This window comes from Annulohypoxylon maeteangense (genome assembly GCF_022496945.1).
Source record: "Annulohypoxylon maeteangense strain CBS 123835 unplaced genomic scaffold GGS22scaffold_13, whole genome shotgun sequence".
Lineage (NCBI taxonomy): Eukaryota > Fungi > Ascomycota > Sordariomycetes > Xylariales > Hypoxylaceae > Annulohypoxylon > Annulohypoxylon maeteangense.
In genome coordinates, this window is record NW_025953260.1 from 638,016 (window position 1) to 661,070 (window position 23,055).

The 23,055-nt window shown below is 48.2% G+C and overlaps 9 protein-coding genes across 9 annotated transcripts; 6 read left to right on the plus strand and 3 right to left on the minus strand.

Annotated features, from left to right (window-relative positions):
• Nucleotides 1-278: 278 nt before the first annotated feature.
• GGS22DRAFT_168113 (uncharacterized protein) lies at nucleotides 279-1,862 on the minus strand. Its single transcript, XM_047962096.1, has 2 exons — nucleotides 1,557-1,862; nucleotides 279-1,504 (listed from the first exon to the last, which is right to left on the minus strand). Exon 2 carries the CDS (start codon nucleotides 1,487-1,489, stop codon nucleotides 455-457), a length of 1,035 nt encoding a protein of 344 aa, XP_047817038.1. The 5' UTR covers nucleotides 1,490-1,504; nucleotides 1,557-1,862; the 3' UTR covers nucleotides 279-454.
• Nucleotides 1,863-3,255: 1,393 nt separating this feature from the next.
• On the plus strand, nucleotides 3,256-4,857 carry GGS22DRAFT_168119 (uncharacterized protein). The gene is made up of 3 exons (XM_047962097.1): nucleotides 3,256-3,412; nucleotides 3,491-3,996; nucleotides 4,091-4,857. The coding sequence occupies exons 2-3, from the start codon at nucleotides 3,771-3,773 to the stop codon at nucleotides 4,660-4,662; spliced, it is 798 nt and encodes a 265-aa protein (XP_047817039.1). The 5' UTR covers nucleotides 3,256-3,412; nucleotides 3,491-3,770; the 3' UTR covers nucleotides 4,663-4,857.
• On the minus strand, nucleotides 4,858-8,008 carry GGS22DRAFT_168121 (uncharacterized protein). The gene is made up of 4 exons (XM_047962098.1): nucleotides 7,104-8,008; nucleotides 6,599-7,045; nucleotides 5,788-6,547; nucleotides 4,858-5,706 (listed from the first exon to the last, which is right to left on the minus strand). The coding sequence occupies exons 1-4, from the start codon at nucleotides 7,610-7,612 to the stop codon at nucleotides 4,963-4,965; spliced, it is 2,460 nt and encodes an 819-aa protein (XP_047817040.1). The 5' UTR covers nucleotides 7,613-8,008; the 3' UTR covers nucleotides 4,858-4,962.
• Nucleotides 8,009-8,327: 319 nt separating this feature from the next.
• GGS22DRAFT_168122 (uncharacterized protein) lies at nucleotides 8,328-9,383 on the plus strand. The gene has a single exon (XM_047962099.1). It carries the CDS (start codon nucleotides 8,687-8,689, stop codon nucleotides 9,350-9,352), a length of 666 nt encoding a protein of 221 aa, XP_047817041.1. The 5' UTR covers nucleotides 8,328-8,686; the 3' UTR covers nucleotides 9,353-9,383.
• Nucleotides 9,384-9,393: 10 nt separating this feature from the next.
• Nucleotides 9,394-10,209, minus strand: GGS22DRAFT_168123 (ribosomal protein L38e). The gene is made up of 4 exons (XM_047962100.1): nucleotides 10,063-10,209; nucleotides 9,970-10,003; nucleotides 9,771-9,899; nucleotides 9,394-9,708 (listed from the first exon to the last, which is right to left on the minus strand). The coding sequence occupies exons 1-4, from the start codon at nucleotides 10,090-10,092 to the stop codon at nucleotides 9,653-9,655; spliced, it is 249 nt and encodes an 82-aa protein (XP_047817042.1). The 5' UTR covers nucleotides 10,093-10,209; the 3' UTR covers nucleotides 9,394-9,652.
• Nucleotides 10,210-10,296: 87 nt separating this feature from the next.
• Nucleotides 10,297-11,355, plus strand: GGS22DRAFT_168127 (uncharacterized protein). The gene is made up of 4 exons (XM_047962101.1): nucleotides 10,297-10,617; nucleotides 10,677-10,689; nucleotides 10,766-10,896; nucleotides 10,951-11,355. The coding sequence occupies exons 1-4, from the start codon at nucleotides 10,531-10,533 to the stop codon at nucleotides 11,020-11,022; spliced, it is 303 nt and encodes a 100-aa protein (XP_047817043.1). The 5' UTR covers nucleotides 10,297-10,530; the 3' UTR covers nucleotides 11,023-11,355.
• A 246-nt stretch (nucleotides 11,356-11,601) lies between these two features.
• On the plus strand, nucleotides 11,602-13,396 carry GGS22DRAFT_168128 (peptidase family M48-domain-containing protein). Its single transcript, XM_047962102.1, has 3 exons — nucleotides 11,602-11,705; nucleotides 11,764-12,690; nucleotides 12,745-13,396. The coding sequence occupies exons 1-3, from the start codon at nucleotides 11,691-11,693 to the stop codon at nucleotides 13,177-13,179; spliced, it is 1,377 nt and encodes a 458-aa protein (XP_047817044.1). The 5' UTR covers nucleotides 11,602-11,690; the 3' UTR covers nucleotides 13,180-13,396.
• A 258-nt stretch (nucleotides 13,397-13,654) lies between these two features.
• GGS22DRAFT_195414 (DNA polymerase family B-domain-containing protein) lies at nucleotides 13,655-17,366 on the plus strand. The gene is made up of 3 exons (XM_047965663.1): nucleotides 13,655-14,566; nucleotides 14,615-16,428; nucleotides 16,501-17,366. The coding sequence occupies exons 1-3, from the start codon at nucleotides 13,808-13,810 to the stop codon at nucleotides 17,246-17,248; spliced, it is 3,321 nt and encodes a 1,106-aa protein (XP_047817045.1). The 5' UTR covers nucleotides 13,655-13,807; the 3' UTR covers nucleotides 17,249-17,366.
• A 1,121-nt stretch (nucleotides 17,367-18,487) lies between these two features.
• GGS22DRAFT_37318 (NADP-specific glutamate dehydrogenase) lies at nucleotides 18,488-20,729 on the plus strand. Its single transcript, XM_047966927.1, has 5 exons — nucleotides 18,488-18,981; nucleotides 19,040-19,265; nucleotides 19,343-19,392; nucleotides 19,449-19,709; nucleotides 19,774-20,729. Exons 1-5 carry the CDS (start codon nucleotides 18,936-18,938, stop codon nucleotides 20,544-20,546), a joined length of 1,356 nt encoding a protein of 451 aa, XP_047817046.1. The 5' UTR covers nucleotides 18,488-18,935; the 3' UTR covers nucleotides 20,547-20,729.
• The last annotated feature ends 2,326 nt before the right edge of the window (nucleotides 20,730-23,055 follow it).

The window sequence follows — 23,055 nt, forward strand, 5'->3', positions numbered from 1 at the left end:
GAACGCCTGCATCATATCACCACCCTCATCGATGACACTGCAACGTAGCACGATCTCCGCTGCATGCCACAACTGTAACAGTGCAACACGAGCTCAATGTTCGTCGAGTCGTATTATTGCGAATATCGCTTACGGCCTTACAAGAAAAAGGAAAAATCAGCGAATAATTGATATTGACGTTGGTGTTGGTCCTGTGAATTGGCCGCCATGTAACCAACCCGTAAGACAACGTAGCCTACTAAGTCTCGTGTAGGTAAATATAGAATCGAAGTCAGAAGAGCGGATATCGTATTATATTGTAAACTACATCACAAACCTATCGAATGACCCTCGTAAAACCAACCCAACCGCACGGGTCCCTTACCGCAAACTCGGCTCGGCTACGCAAAGCGAGTCTCGCTCGGGAGTCAGCCGAAAGCCTCAACCACAAGTCATCCAACCCCAACCCAACCCACTACGCCCCATTAACCTCAACCCTCCGCATCAGCTCCCTCAACGCAGCCATCGACTTCCCCTCCGCCTCACCCCTCTCAGCACAACTCTCCAAATGCAGTCTCCCCTGCGCCCTCAACTTCGCCCCATGATGAAAGCGATTAAACCCCTGCACATCCAACGGCATCATCACCTCCTCCCACCCCGCAAGTTCCCTCGCCAGCCCCTCCTCCGTCGTCTCCCGTGCCATCTTCAGCCCTATCTCCCCATGCACGTCCAACCCCTGTATCTCCTTCACCGCAGCCACGACTAGACTCCAGATCTCCTTGTCCGCGGAGGAAATATCCCGGAACTTGGGCCACTCGGTTATCTCGCATGCCGCGAACACCGGGAATAGCGAGTTGATCGACGCCGCGCACTCGGTCGCGGACTTCACTGCGCACGTCGAGATCCCGCATTTATTCCACACGGCCGCGAACCCTTCCGCGACGGAGCGCGCGCTGTCGTCCGTGGTGAAGCCCTGCGGTAGCTTGTCGGTGTACGCGAAGTCGCTTTGCGCGAGGAGCGCGGCGGAGGTTGGGGGGTGCAGGGGCAGGGTTACGGCTTTGGTTGCGTAGGCGTGGATGTCGAAGTGGCACGTTGTCACTTGTTCTGCGGCGAGCCCGGACACGGAGAGGAACCAGGTCCGGATGTCGAAGAAGATGGTCCCGAGGAGGATCTTGGTGTTTGGGTCTTGCCGCGCGGCGGAGCCGATGGTTTTTACGAGCGAGGTTCCGGCGGGGCTGTGTAGGGAGGCGCCGTCGAGGGTTACTATGATGTAGTCGTATTTCCCGCCGATGATGTCGGACGGGTTCGTGAGGTAGGTGTACTCTTTGTATGTCTTGAGCGCGTTGTCGTCGTAGCAGTAGAGGATTTGGGGACGGTTTAGGGCTTCGGCGCGGTGTGGGCGGATGAGGAATGTTACTTCGACTCCGGCGAGATGGAGATAGTATCCGGAGACGACCCCCATGGCGCCGGCGCCTATGATTAGGACGCGGGGTTTGGTGTTTTCGCTCATTTTTAACGATCTTAGGTAAGCTCAACTTCTCTCTCAAGATATTGAAGTTGTATATCTAACTGAACAGACTACCTCAATAAGAGATATCACAATATCGTCTTCAATGGCTCGAATTTATATACCAATAGCATCACAGGGATTATATCAGGAAAGGTGAATATTCACATCAACCAACAGCACTTTCTAATCAACATCCCCACAAACGTCCCACCTCGGCGACTTTTACACCTTGAAGCCATCACTTCGGACATCTAATGGAGGCTCTATTCATCCGCTTTATCAAAAGAATAAACCGACGTATGTCTTCATAGCTATAATGTTTGAATTTAAGTTGCCGAGCTATCGTGAGTCAGGGTACGAACTGGCCAATAGACTGTAAGCATGTCAGTATTGGTTCAATGCCATAGGTTGATAAAGAGCGAGGTTCGAATAGAGTTGTAGTCTCTTTATAAATCTAGTATAACAAGACGTTTAGCTTATTAATATTGGTGGTCGCTGGTGACTCATTCTTCCCAATGTAATGGGTTGAGAATACTCAAATGGCTTGACTTTTTCGATGCAACTCACTTAGTCTAATCGATCAGCACACTTCCGCAGGTATCACCTATTAAACGATCACGTAAGAGATGTGTTAGGGGGTGCTGAATTGATGATATTATATCATATAAATGTGATGAAATATATCGAAACCAATATCTTAGCTCGTATAAAATTACCGAGATAAATCAATTCAATAAAAGAATATATTTCCCAATATTAAATCGCTGACGATGCGATCGCAGTGGGGAATGATCTGGCCTTCTGGGACTTGACGTAGCACAAAGTCTCGCAAGACCGAATCTTACTTTCCCCCGGCATCAAACGGGACACACCCGGCCCGCAAGCATCTCGCGTCCAACGGCAAAGACGTCAACGACGGGGAAGAAATAGATGATGCCATCATTCGGGAAAAGGAGAAAGTTTGCAGTCCCGGGCCTCTGCCTCTGTTTAAGGTTCTCCAGGACTGATGACATGAGAGGGAAATCGGAGCCGGGAAAGCTGAGGTGGGAAGGTGTGACAGGCAGCCACCGAGATGAAGCTAGCTAATGTTGGTTACCGTCGTCTGCGTCGTGCCGCATCCGTGACTTCACATTATTTCCAACACCTTCAGCGATCGGCAGCGGCGCCCAATCGCCACCTACCACTTAGTTACATACCTCCCTATTTAAGGGAGGGAGAGGCGGCGGCGGGTGATGCAGTAGCATCAATAGCATTAAAGTATTGATGTGATGCGCGCAGCTGGCAGTACCGACGTAATATAGTCGAGTCCGGGGTAAACGATGGCACGTTACACGCAGCCAATGAAATGAGGGTACGTCAAGGTACGGCGTGTTCCTTCGGGCGTTTCAAGCCCTCCACCTGCCGGATCGGGACCGTGAAACAACCCTCGCGAGCCTTCAGGGCTCGTATATGCGCTGTGGTTGGTTGGCACTTCTAAATGCAGGGACGGATGGGCGAGAAAACTTTAATGTGAACAACGCAGCTGCGAGCGAGGGATGGGCCATGGGTGATGGGCCAAGAACGATTCAAATGTTCAAAAATACTTTACGCGCATGCATGTAGTCATCATGTACTCGTCGTACAAAAATCATACGGCAGGTTACCGCTGTAACTTCGGCCACTCAGAAGACGAAGGAACTACCTAGTACCTTATTGTAAGCCTCGTAGGGGTAAATCTAGTCTCTAAACCCGATCAAGGATTGGCTGTCATTCTTTTCACTCCTCCCCGTCCTCCTAAAAATCCATAATGGATCTCCCTATTATTTCCCCCCCAATTACACACAAACCACCACTCACGCCTCCAACGCCGCTGCGCCGTATGCTCCTCGTAACAGCGCCCATTGCAAGCGTGATGCCAGTACACCACGGCAGAGAGGGACATGGGTAAGTTTGAAGTTTCGGGCAATTAGGCCTGTCACGAGAATCTTTATTTTTGTCGATCATCTATACTTATACCGTAAGGTCGCTTTACATTCGTTCTCTTTCGTACTATTAGACCAACCATTGATATGTCGATCGTCCGTTGGCTACCGACCACCTTCTAGAAAAGTCATCCCATCCCATCTATAAAAGAAGCGCCCCCCCATTCATTTCCTTCTTCGTGTGTACTAGGTATTATTTACGTATATCTTGTTGTAAGGCTGTCCATCTCTCGCAAAGGATCCATCGGTTTAACTCGCCTATTCGATCCGTTCGTTCGTTACCAAAGGTACCCAAAATATATCTAAAAAAGACGGCAAAAATGGCACCTCTTCGTGTTCTCGCACTACCCACCTTCGCGGCGCTAGCTGCGGCTATTAGCATCTCGGACTACGTCCCGTCTTGCGGACCACCTTGTATCACGGACTCTGTATCGCAGCACACCACCTGCGACTCAGGCGACAACGCTTGCATTTGCGCTTCCGTCTACACTATAAAGCGGGATGGTGAGGTGTGCCTCCGAGGCGCCTGCTCCACCACCGACTATGGTATGTTATATTCGACCCCCTAATTAGACTTTCGTATTATATAGGGGGATCAAAAATTTAAACACGAGAAGAGAAACACTAATTCCCAATGCAGGCAGTGTCATGAGCGGCATCGACGCTTTCTGCAAGGCCGTCTCTTCGGGACCGACCAGCAGCCCCACTTCCACTTCTACTAGCACCACCGCTGCCCCAAGCACCTACCCTACGAGCACTGAGTCGCCCTCAACTACTCCTCCCATCGGCACATCTACATCGGAGACGCCTACTTCCACTGACACCGGATCCAGCTATCCCACCTCAGCCCCCTCCAGCTCCGGGACCAGCTCCGGCTCCGAGTCCAGCACTGGATACCCGTCATCGATTCCCAGCTCCTCTTCGGAAACTGGCTACCCTACCTCTTCTCCCAGCGCCCCCGGCAGCTCTTCGTCTCCCGGTTCCCCAGGCACTTCGGGATCTGCTACCCCTTACCCTACCTCTGGCGGCTCTACCCCTACCACCAGCGCCCCCTCGGGCTTCACTTCCTCATCGCCCACAGCCTCGGCCAGCGCAAGCGCGAGCGCCAGCCCGTCCCCTGTCCCGGGCGCCGGCTCCCGAGCCGATGCGCGCGTCGGAGCGGGCATCGCCGCTCTCTTCGCCGTCAGCGGTTTCTTCTACCTTGCTTTGTAAGCCGGCACTGGGTTACTTGGGTATGAGTGATGATGTGAGTCGCGGGTTCGGGTTTGACGGTTCTTGGATTAATGGAATACCTCTACTATACGAGAGGACTTTTTAAGATTGCAAACTTGTAGATAGTTCTTTTTTTATGCGTGCACTTTAGCATGCCGGTACATATTGAATACATACATATATATTTATATAGATTCATCTCGTTAGGTCGTCTCTAAATATCCGTCTTGTATAAGTGAAATATAGATCGGGAGAGTAGCAAATTTCCAAAAATTAGGAGTTGACGTACCTACCTATCCCTTATCCTGTTGTGCTTGTTCCCTCGTTGAGGGGCGCATCAACAGCATTGGTCCACTTCCCTAAGAGTTCCTCCAGCCCGAGCCGAGTCGTCTCTTCTTCCTCCTCGAAATCAATAATATCGGATTCTTCTTCATTTTCGTCTTCGTTTTCGTCCTCGCTAGAATCAATCATTCCGCGCGCCACGGGTATCAGATTGGGCATGGGCTTGGCTCGTCGCCGTGATCTCGGCGCCGCTGCTCGGGAGCTAGAGTACCAATCTCGGACTGATTTAATTGGCACCGAAGCAGAGGTGACGTTGGAGTTTAGGTAGGAGTCTGTGGATGGAGTTGAGGGACTGTGGTCTTGTATCTCTTCCGCGTCATAACCAGGATCATGAAAGACGCCTGCTATTGTCCTTGTTTCAATCGGTAATACTGATTGTCGTCTTTGAAACCCAGGTATAGTACCGTGTGAAGGTTCAGGAACTAAGGTGTTGCGCTGCGGTACTGGCGCGCTAGATTCTGGCATTCGGAAAGCCGGCGGTGGTGGCATCGGTGGCCGGGAAGGCATCGGGTAGGGCCTAGGCGCATTCCAGTTATCTTTGGGAATTAGGAACACAGTTATGCCAGGTTGCACGGTCGAGCTCCATGTTGACGGCAGAATAGTGCGGTCATCAGAATCTTTGAGATCGTATTGTCCGTTTTGGAGAAACAAATCCGGGTTGGGGATGTCATTCAGAGTGGATGTAATGAGGGAGGCCATGCCCTAGAATCTGTTAGGCACACATTCTTTATCTGACAACATGGGTGCGTACGCAGGTGAGTTAATTGACAGAAATGCACTTACTTCCCATGTCCGGCACAGCTCAAATGAGAACTGGAAATGCCGCGAATTGTACTTGAAGTGGACAGGCTGAGTGGACACGCCCAAGGAGAAGAACACAGTTACATAAGGACTTTCTGACTTCCCAGAACTTATTGCTACGCATGTCCTTGTGTGGGAGCTTGTCTGGTGCGCTTTAAGTAGAGCCCGGTCGACGCATTCCCTCTGCCCCGAAGTTAGAGACGTGTACTGAGTCCATACATCACCTCCCCGCGACCTCACAATCCGTTTCAGCGTGCTATTCAGTTGCTTGTGGCTGAAAGGGAGCTTGCGAATGGGGTTGGATTTGGGGTCAGAGTTATCCCCCTCGATGAGGTACGCTTCGAGATCATGCCTTTCATGATCGTCTATAGATTTACTTCTATCTCGTTTGCTAAAGATCTTGGGTGACCATGGGAAAAAATTTAGGGATACCTGCGAGAATTTTAGCTTATATCGGCCGTTTGAGTTCCCGATTGTGTGACTTTGGGGGCTTTCTCTCTTTTCTTCTGTATTATCTGCATGCAAGCTATTTTGAGCTCCTTCCTGGATGTGCAACGCTTTTATAGTCGTAATGTGCTCATTACTTTGGCGTGGTCGGGGCAGGTGAATTCCACCAACGAAGTATTTAGTTCCAGGAACACCTCTAGGTGGTGGCGAGGAGCCGGTATCCTTCCCGGGAGTCTTGTTATTCTCGATTTCCTCCGATATATGTGGCCTAGCCTCTGTAGATATCTGATTGTACCTGCTTCTTATTATTTTGTGAATGCCATGGAGTCTCAATGGTATATCTTACATGATGGGATTGGGCGTAGTATCATTGCGAGGGTCGGATTTTGACTTAGGAGGCTTCAGGGCGTTTCCGGGGGGTGAATATTCCAATACATCGTCGATAGGTTCTTTATACGGGAAAGTATCTTGTATCCCAAAGCGACCCTCATCTTTTAAAGTTGAAGGCCACAATTCTCGGGCGCCAATCTTGGGAGGAGATTTGGAAACAGGTCTCTTTCCTTTGGGACTTGAATTCCGAGATTTAATTTCCACGTCTATCGCGTGCACAATAGATGCAGAAGAAGAAGACCTCGTCCTGCCCACAACTCTCTTTCCTCTTGCTTTCCTCTGGTTTCTCCTCCTTTCGAAAGCTATTCTTTCGACATAAGCTTGCTTGCTGAATAAGAGCTTTTCTAGATTAGCTTGCAAGGCCAGTTCCTTCTCCCGACTGCTAAAAGATCTCGTTGGGGCCCTAGGTTCGTAAGTTAAAACTAGTAAACTCGTATGCTTGCATGACAGGCAAGACCAACATTATCTTTGTCTTTGCAAGTTCCATTAGCCGTAGATGGAACAGGAGACTTATTTTCAGCCATCTTAGCTCTTCTTGATGCTTCTTGATGCGAGGTTCCTGGAAAGGCCATTTGAGTTTCTGCACCAGTCGTCTGACATTTGACTCGTCTAAGTCTATTGCGTCCAACGCATCGATCAATACCTCGCCGTTGTCATCCTTCGGTGCACTGACAGCCTTAGCAATGAGATTGATGACTGCAGTGTAGACCTGTTTGCATTTCGATGCTAAGCGAGCCACCTCTTGTACTCCTGAATCATTCGCGATTGATTTGCCATTTTCGTCGGCCTTGATGAACCGGTGGAGCTGATCTAAAGCCGACGCCGTGGCGCTGACATCAAAAGCAATGTCTCGTAAGCTCTCTCGCGCATCGGCTACGGCTTCGATGTACGTCTGAAGAGTGGTCGCAAACTTCAGGCCGAACGCTGCAATGCCCACGATGGAGCTGGCTACTCCTAGGGGGTCCCCCATTACTTTCCTATGAATCTATTGCATAGGCCCTTTACCTACACCAGGTACGATTCATAGAGTACATAATGAGAGGCAGCTAGACCTAGGTAGGTGGATATGCATTTTCGGTAACGAAGCAGGCTGCGCATGGCTGAAGAAGGGAGAAATGGCTTGGCATAGGTCCACGTGTAGCCTATCAACTTGCCGATCTTCGAAGCAATGTAACGATTCTTACTGATTAATAGAAGGCTCTTCGATAGCACTTACTGGCTCTTTGTGGCTATGGTATAATACCTGATATTTTTAAGGTGTGTTCAGCTAATAGAAATATTAATCCATGCCGATTAACAGACGGGGGAAGTATCTGATTTGAGATGATGTCGGGAGCAGCTGGCGTTACACTGCATAATATCGACTCTCTAAAAGTAAGATGAAAAGCAACCATCTCTACCTTTCAAGGAAGCAAAATTACGAGAATGAGTGTGGTGTTTTGTGCAAGTTTCAGCCCAACAAGCAATATTGAAGCTTTGGTATTAAATACCCCTCGAAAAGTTTATCGTACTTACCTTCGAAGTACCTTTTACGTCCGGGTTTATGGTGTTGCCTTCAAATGGATTTTGTGGTTCGCACCTTCATAGGAGATCTAGTCTAGGTACCTAGGTACCTAGGTAGGTATAAAATTAATGTTACGTCTTCGTAGGTCTTGCTTCCAAGTTCAAGCTAGCCCCCGTTTGTTAGGAAACTTGCCCCCTGGATGTTCATACCTAGTAGTGCCTATCTTGCACATTTCAACCTTCGCTGACGTAATTTGGGCGACGAGCAAATTTAGTAAAAGGGAATAGTGCAATATGTGGCTAGCCTAAGTGCGGCACTGTAGCATAGGTACCTAATGTACCTAGGCAACAATTCGCTACGTCAACCGATAGTTCATTAGAAAGTGCTACATCCGACGTACGATAGGCTTCTAATGTCGGATACAAGAGCGCCTAATGGACATGTCGTAATATAAAAGCTGCCATTTCATCAGAACCTAATAGCTTGGTCAATCACCAAATAGCTGCGAAGTCACCACTGCTTATCAGTCAATAAGTCATTATGGCGGTTACGGAGTTAGCATGGCTCACAGCAGCCTCAGGATCCCTTACACCCGAAGGCAAGGAAGCCGTGAATCAGGCACTGAATATTCAAGATGGATGGTTCGCCCAAAATGCGCCGGCGCTACCCAAGGAAAGAGAAAATCGCGGTGTAGGCCTTTTCCAACAGGTCGAGGATCCGTCTATTTATCTTCTCACAGCCCACTGGGAATCTGTCGATCAACACAAAGTCTGGCTGGAGAGCGACGAAAATAAGACAGTCTTCCCTGGACTCAAGGACCATTTCCAGCTTGAGAAGACATCCTTCTTCCACTATGACGTCGAAATATTTACGCCAAAGGCGAACAGCGACATCCCTTTGCTAAAAAGTCCTCTCTTTAGCCTGACTAGGGTTGCTATCGCGGCTGGGGATCGAGGAACATTTGACCAAGGATGGAATGAAGTCAAGGGTATAGCGGAGAAGTTTGTGAAACCATACACAGTACAGCATGGTTGGCGCATTGAGAAGGAGGACGAAGCACTTGAGGAATTCGTTTTAACTTGCGGTTGGCCTAGCGTTGAGAGGCATGGTGAATTCCCAACAGCTGAGGGTTTCGAGAAGCTCTCGGACACTATAACGCCTTATATCAAGACCCGCAATGTCGTGCACTACAAGAGGATCCTGTAGCTAGTTAAATGATTATGAAAGTCTCTTGGGATCAATGTTAGTTGTTCGTGAAATGTTTTTGTGCAATTGTTTGTGAATTGTCTACAAGCTTTTCTCGTGCTTGAGAATTATCAATTCGGAAGGTATCCTTAGACGCCGCCTCATGAACATGCCAAACCTGCCCCAGCGCATATGCATCATCCTATCAGTTCTCGATGAGAGTGTTCAAAGATGCCAATCCATCCATCATCCCGACGGTTTTCCCAGTTGCGATTGGTATCTAGGTAGTTTTCCTTTCCCCGAAAGAATGAATTAGGAAATTTATGCCACATGCTTTCCCTTCTTGTTCTTCTTGGGAACCTCCTTGATTTGTAGGTCTGCGAATCAAGTTGTTAGTGAATGCGTGAGAAACTTGCGCGCTTTGGAGTTCGGTGCGTACTCGGGGGTAAGCTTTGCTTGAGCTTCTCGGCCTTGTCGGAGTCCTTCAGAATGAGGGTGTAGAGGTGCTTAGAGCATCGGACCTTGAACTTGGTCTGCGAGGACTTCTTGTTCTTCTTGATCCTGGCGGCTGTATAGAATAATTGTCAGATTCAATTTTGTGGCGCACAGAAATGTCATTGCGTTTTCTCGTCACGTACACTTGGCGTCCTCCCGCCGGCAGATCTCGATGAACTAAATTTCGATATGTTAGCAATTATTTGACAGACGGGAATTCCAAATAATTAAAATACCTTCTTGATATCTGCAATTTCCTGAGGCATCTTGGCGGATTGACGAATGACTTCGGTGGTTAGTGTTGGGAATGGAAAGGAATCGGGTTGAAGTTGTCGATTTTTGTTTGACGTTGCGAAATTGTGTGGGCGAAATTCCGTAGCCAGGGTTCTAAGCGATTTCTCAATTGACAAGGGTTTCACAGCTGATAAGAGATAAGAAACTGTGGGAGGATAGTCGTGCACGAGCCATACAAAAACGTTCCACCAACTTTAATTTTTGAGAACGTGGCGCATGACGTGGCGTTAGCTTTAGTTCGGTCAACTCCTACAGTCATCCGGGCAGCCGGGGTCATTCGATGTACTGTAAGTGGACAAGTCTCCTTCCTCCGAACTCTCTTAAAGGGACAGAGTTGCCTCATCTAAGAACCTGGAAGTTAAGATGGGTGTTAAATAACTCCTAGAAATACATTTTATTATTAAGTGACTATGAAACAAACTTCCTACTTTACCTCTCACCAACCCAGACAGTCTACCATGCCTACACCATTTGATAGACTTGCTATAAAGTCTAAGGTACTTAGCCCAATCCTACATATCGCTACATGTATCTATAAGCTAATGATAATGTGTAGCACGCCACATTAGGTACATTTATCAATTGAGTATTATACGGTCTTTCGCATTCTATCAGTACTGATGGATTTTTATTGGTATTTTAAAGCCTTCTCCGGGCTCGTCACAGCCGCTCTCGCATGGTCCATGTGGGGTGGAAATCTCTTTCCCGCCCCAGCAGATCCAACAGGAGATCCTCATGAATGGACGCGGGAAGAAATGAGAAGATGGTTGGCAGCTGTATGAATCCCCCATATCCCACAACCTGAGCTATTGCCTAATTGGTGCATATAGCGCAACCTTTATCCACACGAACTAGATTCTCGAGAACAGCTACTCGAAAGAGTCAAGGCGAACATGCGGTAGCATAAATTTATGTTTCTCGCTCTAGTGGTCATATCGACATACGACGGTATACCTATGTGGCTACATAGGTTCGGTAGCGCCAACAGCTTGGCGAAAGACGGGAGGAAACGCCAGGCTTCACTATTAGGTTAGGATGTCCTAGAGGCCTTTGATGGATACATGACGGCTATAATTAGGCTTGAGGAATATGAATTTGAAACATAATGTACAAAGTACCTAAGCTATATGGCTTCCTTCAAGCTCCTTGGCATAGTTAGACTCAAAATGACGGCTTGCTGGGCATTGATTGCCTAATTAGCTATCCTTTAGAAAATATAGGATGGAACTTGCAAGAATCTATGCCAGAAAAGTGAAATTAAAGCTAAAAATGTCCTTAGAAACCTTAGAACCTTTATACAACACGATCCGAAATAGGAAAGTTCAAGGTTCTGGAAGTTGTTTGTATGCTGAGGAATCAGGTCTTAAGGTGCTGAGGCGGTGCTAAAGCTGTGCCACATTTTGTATCGTCGTACCCCACCATTAGCCACGTTGACGTTTGACCTGACACGGTTTCTCGATGAAGCTTACATTCTGCTTACCACCTAGAACTGAACTACGTAGATTTTCCAGCTAGTCTGAGAAAATAGACCTCTACGTTTCCATCGTCGCCGATATTTCATTTCGGAAAGATGGACGTACTTCAGGTATGTGTTGATGCCCCCTTCTAGACATAGGAAATTAATATTAACATGACATGAATAGCGTCTAGCCCGGTTCTTGGACCGGCCCCTCTTCCCATGGAAGAAGCTCATTATGGGCTTCTCCATTGCCCAATATCTCTTCGAGGAATTTCTATCGCTTCGACAGTATGGAGTCCTCAAGAAAACCAAGCCCCCTAAGGTCCTCGAAAAAGAGGTTGCTCAAGATGTCTACGATAAAAGTCAGGAATATGGTCGAGCTAAAGCACAATTCGGTTTCGTGAGAGGTCTTTGGGGTCAGATCCAAAATATCGCCTTCATTCACTATGATGTCCTTCCGAAACTATGGTCATGGACTGGAACTCTTCTTCAATTCTTACCTGCTCGATTCTCTGGCGAGATCTCCCACTCGATTGTCTTCGTCCTTACGTTTATCCTGATCCAACAAGTATTGTCTCTTCCTGCCAACGTTTATCACACATTCGTTCTGGAGGAGAAGTTCGGATTCAACAAGCAAACGCCTAAACTGTTTATCACGGATATGATCAAGTCGAACTTGCTTGCCTTCGTTTTTGCGCCTCCTATTCTTGCCGGTTTCCTCAGCATCGTGAAGAAAACGGGTACTCAGTTTGTCACCTACCTATGGTTATTTACTGCAGTTCTTCAGGTTTTCATGATAACTGTCTACCCGATCTTCATCTTGCCCCTATTCAATAAGCTGTCCCCTCTAGAAGAAGGAAAATTGAAGACCGAGACCGAAGAACTGGCAAAGAAGTTGAAGTTCCCTCTCCACGAATTGTTCGTCATTGATGGCAGCAAACGCAGTGCGCACAGCAACGCCTATTTCTTCGGACTTCCATGGAAGAAGCACATCGTCATCTACGACACACTAATTGAGAAGAGCAACTCGGAAGAGGTAGTCGCTGTCCTTGCGCACGAACTTGGTCATTGGAGCCTTGGTCACACTACTAAGCTTTTCGGCGTTTCTCAGGTATGAATAAATCTTTTTAACCAAGCCACATTCTTCTTACTAATAATAAAATAGCTCAATGTATTCTACATCTTCAGTCTGTTCTCAGTTTTCATTAACAACGCCTCATTGTATAACGACTTCGGATTCACCAAGGAACATCCCATCATCATTGGATTTATTCTGTTCTCAGATGCGTTGGCACCGATGGATCTTGTAATTAAGTTGTTGATGAACATCATGAGCCGTCGCTTCGAATTCCAGGCAGATGAGTTTGCCCGCAACCTGGGTTACAAGGCCGAATTGGCCTCCTCCCTCATCAAACTTCAGATCCAGAATCTGAGCACGATGGATGCGGACTGGATGTACGCCAGCTACCATTTCTCTCACCCTATCCTTTCCGAGAGACTCAAGGCCCTGGAATGGACACCTACCGGGAAGGTGGCAGAAGAGAAGTCGGAGAAGCCAGAGGATAATGGTGTTGAAAAGGCTAGTGGGAGAGAACTATAGATCTCATAATCGTTGAGGTCTAAATCCCGAGGAAAATGTGTAGATAGAGTCTCATAGAGGTCTTTATTTATGTGTAATGCCACTTAGGGTACATATTAGATCTCTAGTCTCGTTGGCGGACTAAAGACGTTTGTTCCCATGGGAAGTAAGGCAAGGAATAAATGTGACTCAATTTTTTTTTTAAAAAAAAAGAACAAAAACAAATATGGCTCTACCATGCGATCGTCTTACCCCAACTAAAGAATAACTTACTCGCATCATATCGTGAATAATAACAAAAAATGGGTGCGCTGCCAGTGAATTTCAGTTAACAGCATGCATGCTACACATTAGTCCAATATGCATAAAAGCGCTATCGAACCAATTAAATGAGTTTATGGTGACGTTCCGACGCGTGCCCCCGCCAAAAAAACGCTTAGAACCCCTGCTAATTTATAAGACGCGACATGACGCGCTTTCCATTAAAGCACTTAATGGCCTTTGTACCTTTTTGCCGCGCTATCTCCAATATTCATCACACTCCATCCCTCTTTCATCATCAAACTTGACTTTATTCAGATCTTAAGTTTGATGCTCTGAAATATTCTTCCTTCGCTCCCCATAGACTCCGTCACTACAAAACGCAGTCATGGCTAGCAAAGTTCTCCCCCAGAAGCGTGTCTTCGGTGACGCTTCTAATCGTCGAAATATTCTATCAACCCCATCCGATGCGAAGAGACGCCGATTAGAATCTCAATCCCCCCCACCAGTATCGCGCTTCAAAAACCCCAAGCAAGGCCCCGGCTCGAAATTATCATCGACCCAACCGAAGAGTGTCTTCGAGTCTGAAGTTCTAGAGAAGCTAAGCCAAGATATTAACGAGCTTAAGCAGACCAATTCAGAGAAGGACCAAACATGGGCGCGGCCTCCTGTTGTCGATTTCGATCCTCGAAGCGATAACCTAGTCTACCAACAGATAGAAGCAGAGGAAGGTACCCTCCATGGCGGACAAACTACCGTCAAGCTCTTCGGTGTAACGGATAACGGGCATTCTGTCATGCTTCACGTTACTGACTTTAAGCATTACCTTTATGTCGCCGCTCCGGTCTCATTCACCCCGAAGGATTGCGAGCCCTTTAAAGCCTATCTCCAGAACCAGATCGGTCAAAACCAACACGTTATTCACTCTTGCGAAGTGACCCTACGAGAAAACGTCTACGGCTTTCAAGGTAACACGAAAAGTCCTTATATCAAGGTCACAGTTACAGACCCAAAGTTTATCGGGAGAGTCCGGTCGGCCTTTGAGAGAAATGAGGCAAATTGGAAGGGGATGTGGAAGGGGGTTGAAGGAGGTATCATGACGTTCGATAATTTGCAATACGTCCTACGATTCATGGTTGACTGCAAGGTATGCATGCAGGAGTAATAAACTGATAAAAATTACTGACTGTTATAGATCCCCGGTATGTCATGGGTAGAAGCACCTGCCAGTAAATACCGTCTCATTCCAGACAACCTGCGACAATCAAGCTGTCAAATTGAAGCAGAGATCAATTATCGAGACTTAATCTCCCACGAACCGAAAGGCGAATGGTCCAGAATGGCTCCGTTACGAATTCTATCCTTTGATATCGAATGTGCCGGACGAAAAGGCATCTTTCCACAGGCTGAAAAGGATCCAGTCATCCAAATCGCCAATGTTGTTACACGCTACGGAGAGAGCAAACCCTTTGTTCGAAACGTATTCTGCCTAGATAGGACAAGTCCCATAGTAGCAACACAGATTCTAGATTTCGAAAAAGAGGCAGATATGCTTATGTCTTGGAAGAGATTCCTTGACAGGGTGGATCCTGATCTGATTACCGGTTACAATATTGCCAACTTCGACTTCCCCTATTTGCTCGACCGCGCCAAATGTCTTAAGATCAAGGATTTCGAGTACTGGACTCGTTTGCATGATGTCAAATCAGTTGTTAAGGAGACGAATCTCTCTAGCAAGCAAATGGGCAATCGAGATACGAAAACCACGAATACCAATGGGCGACTACAACTCGATTTGTTGCAGTTGATTCAACGTGATCACCATCTTCGAAGTTACACTCTGAATTCGGTGTGTTCTCATTTCCTTGGAGAACAGAAGGAGGATGTTCATTACACGATGATCACCGAGCTATTCAACGGCACACCAGAGTCTAGGCGTCGTCTAGCTTTATACTGTCTGAAGGATGCTTACTTGCCTCAGAGGTTAATGGACAAGCTCTCTTGCCTTGCCAACTATACAGAAATGGCTAGAGTCACGGGTGTTCCGTTTAACTTCCTTCTTTCTCGTGGTCAACAGGTCAAGTTCATGAGCCAATTGTTCCGAAAGGCCCTAGAACAGAAACTTGTGATTCCAAACATGAAGTCAGAGAGTTCGGATGACCAGTACGAAGGCGCCACAGTCATTGAGCCTACTCGTGGCTACTACGATGTACCCATCGCAACCCTCGATTTCGCATCCCTATATCCTAGTATCATGCAAGCACATAACCTCTGCTATACCACTCTTGTGAATAAGAAGGCTGTGGAGAGATTCGGCCTCAAGAAGGATGAGGATTATATTGTTACACCGAATGGCGACATGTTCGTTACCGTCAAGCAACGGAAAGGGCTTCTCGCCCAGATTCTCGAAGAACTGCTTTCAGCAAGAAAGCAAGCCAAGAGAGAACTAGCAGTTGAAACTGATCCTTTCAAGAAGGCAGTCTTGAACGGTCGTCAACTCGCTTTAAAAATCAGCGCCAACAGTGTGTACGGTCTTACAGGTGCAACGACCGGCAAGCTCCCTTGTCTAGAAATTGCTAGCAGTACCACGAGTTTTGGTCGAAAGATGATTGAGAAGACGAAAGACGAGGTGGAGAAGAAATATTGCATTGCCAATGGTTATTCTCACAACGCCCAAGTCATCTACGGTGACACAGATTCTGTCATGGTCAAGTTCGGAACGAATGACCTTAGCGAAGCGATGAAACTTGGCGAAGAGGCGGCTAATTACGTCTCGTCAAAATTCGTCAAACCTATCAAACTCGAGTTTGAGAAAGTATATTTCCCATACTTATTAATCAACAAGAAGCGATATGCCGGTCTGTACTGGACAAACCCCGACAAATACGACAAGATGGACACCAAAGGTATCGAGACAGTTCGACGAGATAACTGCCTGCTAGTGCAGACAGTTATCGAGAAGGTTCTCAGGATGATTCTGATTGATCGGGACGTCCCAGGAGCCCAAGAGTATGTTCTACCCTTTTTTACCCTTTTTTTCTCTTCTCTTCCACAATCTAATTATATTGACCGATTTTACAGATATGTCAAAGATACCATTGCGGATCTGCTTCAGAACAAGATAGATATGTCCAAGCTCGTGATCACGAAGGCACTTACCAAAGAAAGCGACGAGTATGATGCCAAACAAGCTCACGTGGCGCTCGCGGAGCGAATGAAGAAACGAGATGCCGGTTCTGCTCCTGGATTGGGAGACCGAGTGGCATATGTGATGATTAAAGGTGCAAGCGGATCGAAGAATTTCGAACGTTCTGAGGACCCTATTTTTGTTCTCGAGAACAATGTTCCTATCGACACGAGATATTACTTGGACAACCAGTTAGCGAAGCCACTTGGACGTATCTTCGACCCTATCCTAGGTGAGACGAAGGCAAAATCACTCCTCCACGGAGATCACACGCGTTCTATTTCGGTTGCGGCACCGATGGTGGGCGGTTTAATGAAGTTCGCGAAGAAGACGATGACTTGTATGGGTTGCAAGAAGCCACTCATGAGTAAAGAGGAGAGCAATGGCGCCGTCTGTTCAGACTGCGCACCACGTGTGGGTGAACTTTACAAAAAGACATTAGACAAGGTATCGGATCTTGAGGTCCGATTCGGACGGCTGTGGACGCAATGCCAGCGGTGCCAAGGAAGTATGCATTGCGAGGTCATCTGCAGTAGCAAGGACTGTCCTATCTTCTACATGCGCATGAAGGCTAAAAAGGATGTCGAGGATGCTAGTAAGGAACTGAAGCGATTCGATCTCGATCAATCCGCCATATGGTGACGGGTAGAGTGAAAGCATCGGTGGTTCCACAGGCATTATGAGATGTACGAATGCAAGGAGTCCAGGTCGGTCAGTCAGTCAGTCAGTTATTAGAAGGGAATATGGTCAATGTCATAATAGAACCAAGCATGATCGGAGATGAGGATACCACAATATTAACGTTACTTCTCAAAATAATGCATAATTCAGAAGAATTTTCATTCTGCCAGCCCGCCTACCTACTGTTACGAATGCGATGCCCCCAAGAACAGTCCGGATTGCTCCGGTTCCGGATCATCCCGGTCAAATAAACCCTAGAAAATGGCCGGAGAAAAATCACTCTCCATTACGCAATATATACGCATTTGAGGTCTACGATTGGTCAAATAATCCCATGACATGCATACGCTGCAGGGTCCGCACTGCTGGACCCAAGCTTGGCAGGGTCATTCCGTGAACGGCGGCTTGGGACCTCAATGTTTCGAAGTTTATACGCGTGGAATGCCTGCAAAATGATTCAATTGACGTGAATATTGTTGTCGTCGCAAATTCAACTGACAAATCACAGAGCTTTGATAAGATGCCGCTTACCTGTGGCGAAGTAAAGCTTGTCTTCTCCAGGTCGCCATCCCTACCCTGCCGTAAGGCGGCTCCGCCGTTCGCAGCGTTTGGCTCGTTCTGTTCTAGATCCACGATTCAGCTCCCTGTTCCCCCACACGAGAAACGCACATGGCCCTGTGGTAACGAACATGTCTGCCACCGCTTTGCTGCTCGCTCACATGCTCATTTTGACATCAAGAGTTTCGTATAGCGGGGTGTTTTGCTGCTAGCTTAGCTTCGCCGTGTCGAAAGGAGTAGTCCGTCACGCACATGTAACTAAGGACGGTAGCTTATGAAGATGTTACGCAGATATGGATGTATCACAGATTCACCCCTGCCGTTCAAGATGGATCTAATGCTAGATAATCTAAGTTCAAGTTTTGGACACTAGTGAGAGTCCTGAACCGCCGACAACGCTCTGAAGTCAACAGCTGGCAACATCAGATGAGATGGATCTGCGGCGAACTCCATTGAGGCATATTTTCGATCTGCCATAAGGGGACAAGAATTGCCTCAGTCAGACAGGGGCAAGATGGAAAAATATTAGAGGAGTATTAAGAAAATCAGCCGGAAATGTCGCCGCGGGCTAGGCCCCCCCACGCGGCTCTACCAGACAGGTGAGGCTGCATATTACAGGCTTACCTTGAATCATTAGAGAACAATTGTAGTAATGTTTGAAATTACAGCCTTTTACTTACTTCATCTTATGTGGTGAAGCTTTGATCAACACCCGCTCACCTCCTAGTCACCACCTAGTCAATGGAAGGACCGATGACGGTGTCCCTTCCTGGAGTCTCTTCCTGGTAACCTTCCTACCCCGGAGGAGACCGGTATGGAAAGGGACACCAAGGGACACATTATATAACACCTCACCTTCCTCGATCTTGCTCGAACTTTGCCCGTAGTTTCCTCGTTACGCTCCCGGAATTAAATTAAGTTCAGCTGCCATCCGTCATCTGTCATTCAGACAAAGACCGATATCCGGAACTTAAAACAACAACCTTTTTCTACTTCGCATTAGCCTTCATTTCAATTTGAGATACCCAACCACCATTGATACCCATACCTACCATCCATATAATACCCAATCTTATTCTATTTCGCAATTATGTCTCACCTTCCCACTGAGCCCGAGTTTGAGCAGGCCTACAAAGGTACATTAGATGATTGAACATTATATCGCTAGTAGACGTAGACTGACAACATGAATAGAGCTTGTGGCCACTCTCGAGGACAGCTCTTTGTTCGAAGAGCACCCCGAGTACCGAACCGCGCTAAACGTCGTTTCCATTCCCGAGCGCATCTTCCAATTCCGAGTTGTCTGGGAAGACGACAAGGGCAACCTTCAAGTGAACCGCGGATTCCGCGTCCAGTTCAACTCCGCGCTCGGCCCTTACAAAGGCGGACTGCGATTCCATCCTACGGTCAACCTATCAATGTAAGGAACAATCCTTGGCCTGCGAGATCTCGTGCCGCCTGATCCGAATTAGCCTTGCTAATATATGCGGCCAATAGCCTGAAGTTCCTTGGCTTCGAACAAATCTTCAAGAATGCCTTGACTGGATGTAAGTCTAATCCGATAACCGAGGAAGTAGAGTGCTCCTGACGATTATCCGTTTAGTGAACATGGGTGGTGGTAAGGGAGGTGCCGACTTCGACCCCAAGGGCAAGAGCGACAGCGAGATCCGTCGGTTCTGCGAGGCTTTCATGCGACGGCTGTGCCAACACATCGGTGCTGAAACCGATGTTCCCGCTGGTGACATCGGTGTCGGAGGCCGAGAGGTCGGCTACCTATTCGGCACTTACCGCAAGGAGCGCAACAAGTGGGAAGGTGTCCTCACCGGCAAGGGTCTCACTTGGGGTGGCAGCTTGATCCGACCAGGTAAGATTTAATCCATTTTCCAATCCACCTTGAGATATGCCTTGTGCTAACGGTTTATAAACAGAGGCTACTGGTTACGGTCTTGTCTACTATGTCGAACACATGATTGCTCACGTCGGCAAGGGTGGCTTCAAGGGCAAGCGAGTCGCCATCTCCGGATCTGGAAACGTCGCACAGTACGCCGCCCTAAAGGCCATCGAGCTAGGCGCCACCGTGGTGTCCCTGTCCGATTCCACGGGCGCCCTCATCGCCGAGGGTGACGCGTTCTTCACCCCCGAGCACATCGACGAGATCGCCGCCATCAAGCTTGACCGAAAGGCCATCACCGAGTTCAGCGCCAAGTCGCAGTTCAAGTACATCGCGGGCGCGCGCCCCTGGGTGCACGTGGGCAAGGTTGAAATCGCGCTGCCCTGCGCTACGCAGAACGAAGTCAGCAAGGAGGAGGCCGAGGCGCTGGTCGCTGCCGGCACGCAGTTCGTAGCCGAGGGCTCCAACATGGGGTGCACGCAGGAAGCGATCGACGTGTTCGAGGCGGCCAGGAAGGAGAAGGGCAAGGACTCGATCTGGTACGCGCCCGGCAAGGCGTCCAACGCGGGCGGCGTCGCGGTTTCCGGTCTCGAGATGGCGCAGAATAGCAGCCAGATCACCTGGACCCGCGACGTGGTCGATGATAGGCTCAAGGGCATCATGAAGGATATCTTCGACCAGAGCATCGAGAAGGCGCAGAAGTACGTCAAGGCGAAGGAGGGAGAGCTGCCTAGCTTGGTTGCTGGTGGCAATATTGCGGGATTCATTAAGGTCGTTCAGGCTATGCATGATCAGGGCGATTGGTGGTGAATGGGGGCTGTTGGTGAGGATTCGGGCGGTACCTGCTAGGTAGGTAGGTATCGTTCGCGAGCGAGCGCTATGGTGAATTGGCGAGGAAGAATCGCGAGGGCTTGTCATAGGCTGATTCTGGACCGCGACCTGCTTGCCTAGGTACATGTTCTTGGTGCAGGGTAGGGGCCGATCTGAACTAGATGACGGATCGTCGCGGGGTCCTTGATGGGGTGGGTTGGGCGTAGGTACTGTGTACTTGCCTAGAAAATTAGGGTGGTTTGTTGGTTATGATGTTATTTACGATACGATACCTACTATGAGAGAGAGGGAGTCTGCCCTAGGCGTACATACGGCGCCTTGAGGGGAGGGGTTTGGATGGATGGATGGGGGTTGCTTGGTTGGGGTTACTAGGACATGTGAATATACGAATTTACTGGATTTTTTTAAAAAAAAGAAGTGAACTTTTAGTGACTGAATACTATATCCGATGGAACAAGAGGGAGGGAGATCAATCTGATCCTCATCTCAAGCGTGCGGTTGCATTTTACATACATACGTAGGCAGGCAGGCACAGAGATGGTTTACTAAAAGAGGTAGTCGGCGGCTATTATAGCGATGCGCGCTTCGCGGGTACTACGCCGCCCGGTTCTGTAAAACTAACGTAAAACGGGTGAAAGGTGCGACGGGGTAACACTTGGTGGTATTATGGTGTGGTATTATTTATGTATAGATTTCGACGGATCGTGGAGGGTGGAGGGTAACGTGGGTTGGGTTGGGTTCTGGGAGTTTGAGGGGCTGTTGGGCGGAAATTTGGGTCTTGATGCTACGTTATGCTAGGTGTGCTATGCTGTCAGTTGCGAATTGGGATTGGGGCAGGGCGAGGTGGTATGGGAGAGGTTCGATCCAGAGATTTGGATATCTGGTTACGGGATTGGAGATTCTTCAGCTCGGGGGTTGTTGAAGAGCGAACTCAACCTTGGGGTCGAGTCGGGTTCAGGGGTTTGCGATATATTAACAATCTCGAAGGATTCCCGGTCGAGCGAGCGAACCGGAGGGGATGGACGTGGTTGTGAGGCAAGGCGAGGTCGTAGTTCGGTTATTGTGGTGACGTGACGTCGGTGTGTTGGCAGGTAGCTACACGGGATCGTGATATATATTGTAGGGTGTATCCGACATTAGGGTTCTCGGCATTCGTAGCTCTCCGTAAAACCCGGTGGGTTGTGATATCATCTAATTAATCAATGCCGGCAGTAGTCGCTTTTACATACATGTAAGGTGTTCCTTCTGGCTCACCGAGACTGATTAGTACACCTACTTACGCCCGTGATCACAGACTGGAGAGAGAATACGGGGTTTTGGGCGTTTTTGAATTTTAGCGTTTACAAAAAGCAAGCTTGTGCAAACAGCTATCGTCATGTCTCATGCGGGATGGCTGGTGGCGCTCGTGATATTGGTTGTGGCTTGTGGCTTGCAGTTGTAGTAGTTCCCTGTCCTGGCCAGCAGTTCATGGTGCGTAGCTCTGGTATGTACGGTTTCCAAGCCAAAGCTAGGTGGATAGACATGCAAGTGAGAGACCCAGAGCTCTGGGTGAGGAGGACGACGTCCTGTAGGTAGGTAGGCACCTAGGTTAGCGGAACCGGGGAATTCTTGGGCTGCCATGTGTGAAATCTTACTCTAGACCCCAAGTCTTAGACTTAGGTCCCTTTTCGGATACCGTTGTCGGGTGCCCCTTGCTCACTGGCACACTATATACCGAACTTGCTATACGTATTATATCCTAGTAATAGCAATTGAAAATCCCGCTTTTACGAAGTGCCTAGGCCGTGTAGGATTCCTCTCTAATAGGGGCATTTACCGCCGTGGCGTTCTAGGACTTATTAATGAGACTTCCGTAACACAGTTCTTCTTTCTCGTCTTCCATCGTTATACGTCTGTCTTTGGCCCCTCTCCACGCTCTCCAGACGTGGTGTATTCGGTCCGCCGGGACAGGATTACAGGTGGTGGTGGGGGTTACAGCGAATTGTGAAATTCTCCGAGACTTTAGTACTCCTAACATGATACCTACTCGAATCCTTCGCGATCGGAAACACAGCCGGATTTCCAAGGCTGCCATGGCGGAACAAGGCTACGTTCCTGCGATGACACGTACTCTGGTGGACTGATGCTGACGGAATTGCACATACGATTATGGTATAATCAAGTAGAAAGAGCATGCCGTTGCGGATATCTGCAGAGCAGAATCTTGCACCAGAATGTAGTGATGGAGTACACATGTGAAAGTACATTCTGCAGGTCGATCAAAAACAGGAAGAGGGAACCAATTGCTCACCTAGTACCTTATTAGTCGCTATTTCTTAGATGAGATTAGATGGGACATGGTACCAAGAGGAGAGATAGTGGGGGACACAACATGGAGAAAAAAAAGGCGGTGTTCTAGGACAGCTTACCCGAATTAGAGACTTGAGTGACACGACAGGCCTTGTCTCTCTTTTCTTGGAATCTATTTCGAAGCCTTCTCTGTACCTGC

Bases quoted from the DNA above. Each gene is read 5' to 3' on its own strand.
- GGS22DRAFT_168113 (XM_047962096.1), bottom strand. From the start codon at position 1,489: ATGAGCGAAAACACCAAACCCCGCGTCCTAATCATAGGCGCCGGCGCC.
- GGS22DRAFT_168119 (XM_047962097.1), top strand. From the start codon at position 3,771: ATGGCACCTCTTCGTGTTCTCGCACTACCCACCTTCGCGGCGCTAGCT. The intron at 3,997-4,090 runs GTATGTTATATT...TTCCCAATGCAG, and splicing joins CTGCTCCACCACCGACTATG to GCAGTGTCATGAGCGGCATC.
- GGS22DRAFT_168121 (XM_047962098.1), bottom strand. From the start codon at position 7,612: ATGGGGGACCCCCTAGGAGTAGCCAGCTCCATCGTGGGCATTGCAGCG. The intron at 7,046-7,103 runs GTTGGTCTTGCC...TTACGAACCTAG, and splicing joins CTTGCAAAGACAAAGATAAT to GGCCCCAACGAGATCTTTTA. The intron at 6,548-6,598 runs GTAAGATATACC...AATAAGAAGCAG, and splicing joins ACTACGCCCAATCCCATCAT to GTACAATCAGATATCTACAG.
- GGS22DRAFT_168122 (XM_047962099.1), top strand. From the start codon at position 8,687: ATGGCGGTTACGGAGTTAGCATGGCTCACAGCAGCCTCAGGATCCCTT.
- GGS22DRAFT_168123 (XM_047962100.1), bottom strand. From the start codon at position 10,092: ATGCCTCAGGAAATTGCAGATATCAAGAAG. The intron at 10,004-10,062 runs GTATTTTAATTA...ATCGAAATTTAG, and splicing joins AAATTGCAGATATCAAGAAG to TTCATCGAGATCTGCCGGCG. The intron at 9,900-9,969 runs GTACGTGACGAG...TATTCTATACAG, and splicing joins CCGGCGGGAGGACGCCAAGT to CCGCCAGGATCAAGAAGAAC.
- GGS22DRAFT_168127 (XM_047962101.1), top strand. From the start codon at position 10,531: ATGAAACAAACTTCCTACTTTACCTCTCACCAACCCAGACAGTCTACC. The intron at 10,897-10,950 runs GTATGAATCCCC...TGGTGCATATAG, and splicing joins TGAGAAGATGGTTGGCAGCT to CGCAACCTTTATCCACACGA.
- GGS22DRAFT_168128 (XM_047962102.1), top strand. The intron at 12,691-12,744 runs GTATGAATAAAT...ATAATAAAATAG, and splicing joins AGCTTTTCGGCGTTTCTCAG to CTCAATGTATTCTACATCTT.
- GGS22DRAFT_195414 (XM_047965663.1), top strand. From the start codon at position 13,808: ATGGCTAGCAAAGTTCTCCCCCAGAAGCGTGTCTTCGGTGACGCTTCT. The intron at 14,567-14,614 runs GTATGCATGCAG...TGACTGTTATAG, and splicing joins GATTCATGGTTGACTGCAAG to ATCCCCGGTATGTCATGGGT. The intron at 16,429-16,500 runs GTATGTTCTACC...CCGATTTTACAG, and splicing joins GACGTCCCAGGAGCCCAAGA to ATATGTCAAAGATACCATTG.
- GGS22DRAFT_37318 (XM_047966927.1), top strand. From the start codon at position 18,936: ATGTCTCACCTTCCCACTGAGCCCGAGTTTGAGCAGGCCTACAAAG. The intron at 19,393-19,448 runs GTAAGTCTAATC...TTATCCGTTTAG, and splicing joins CAAGAATGCCTTGACTGGAT to TGAACATGGGTGGTGGTAAG. The intron at 19,710-19,773 runs GTAAGATTTAAT...GTTTATAAACAG, and splicing joins TGGCAGCTTGATCCGACCAG to AGGCTACTGGTTACGGTCTT.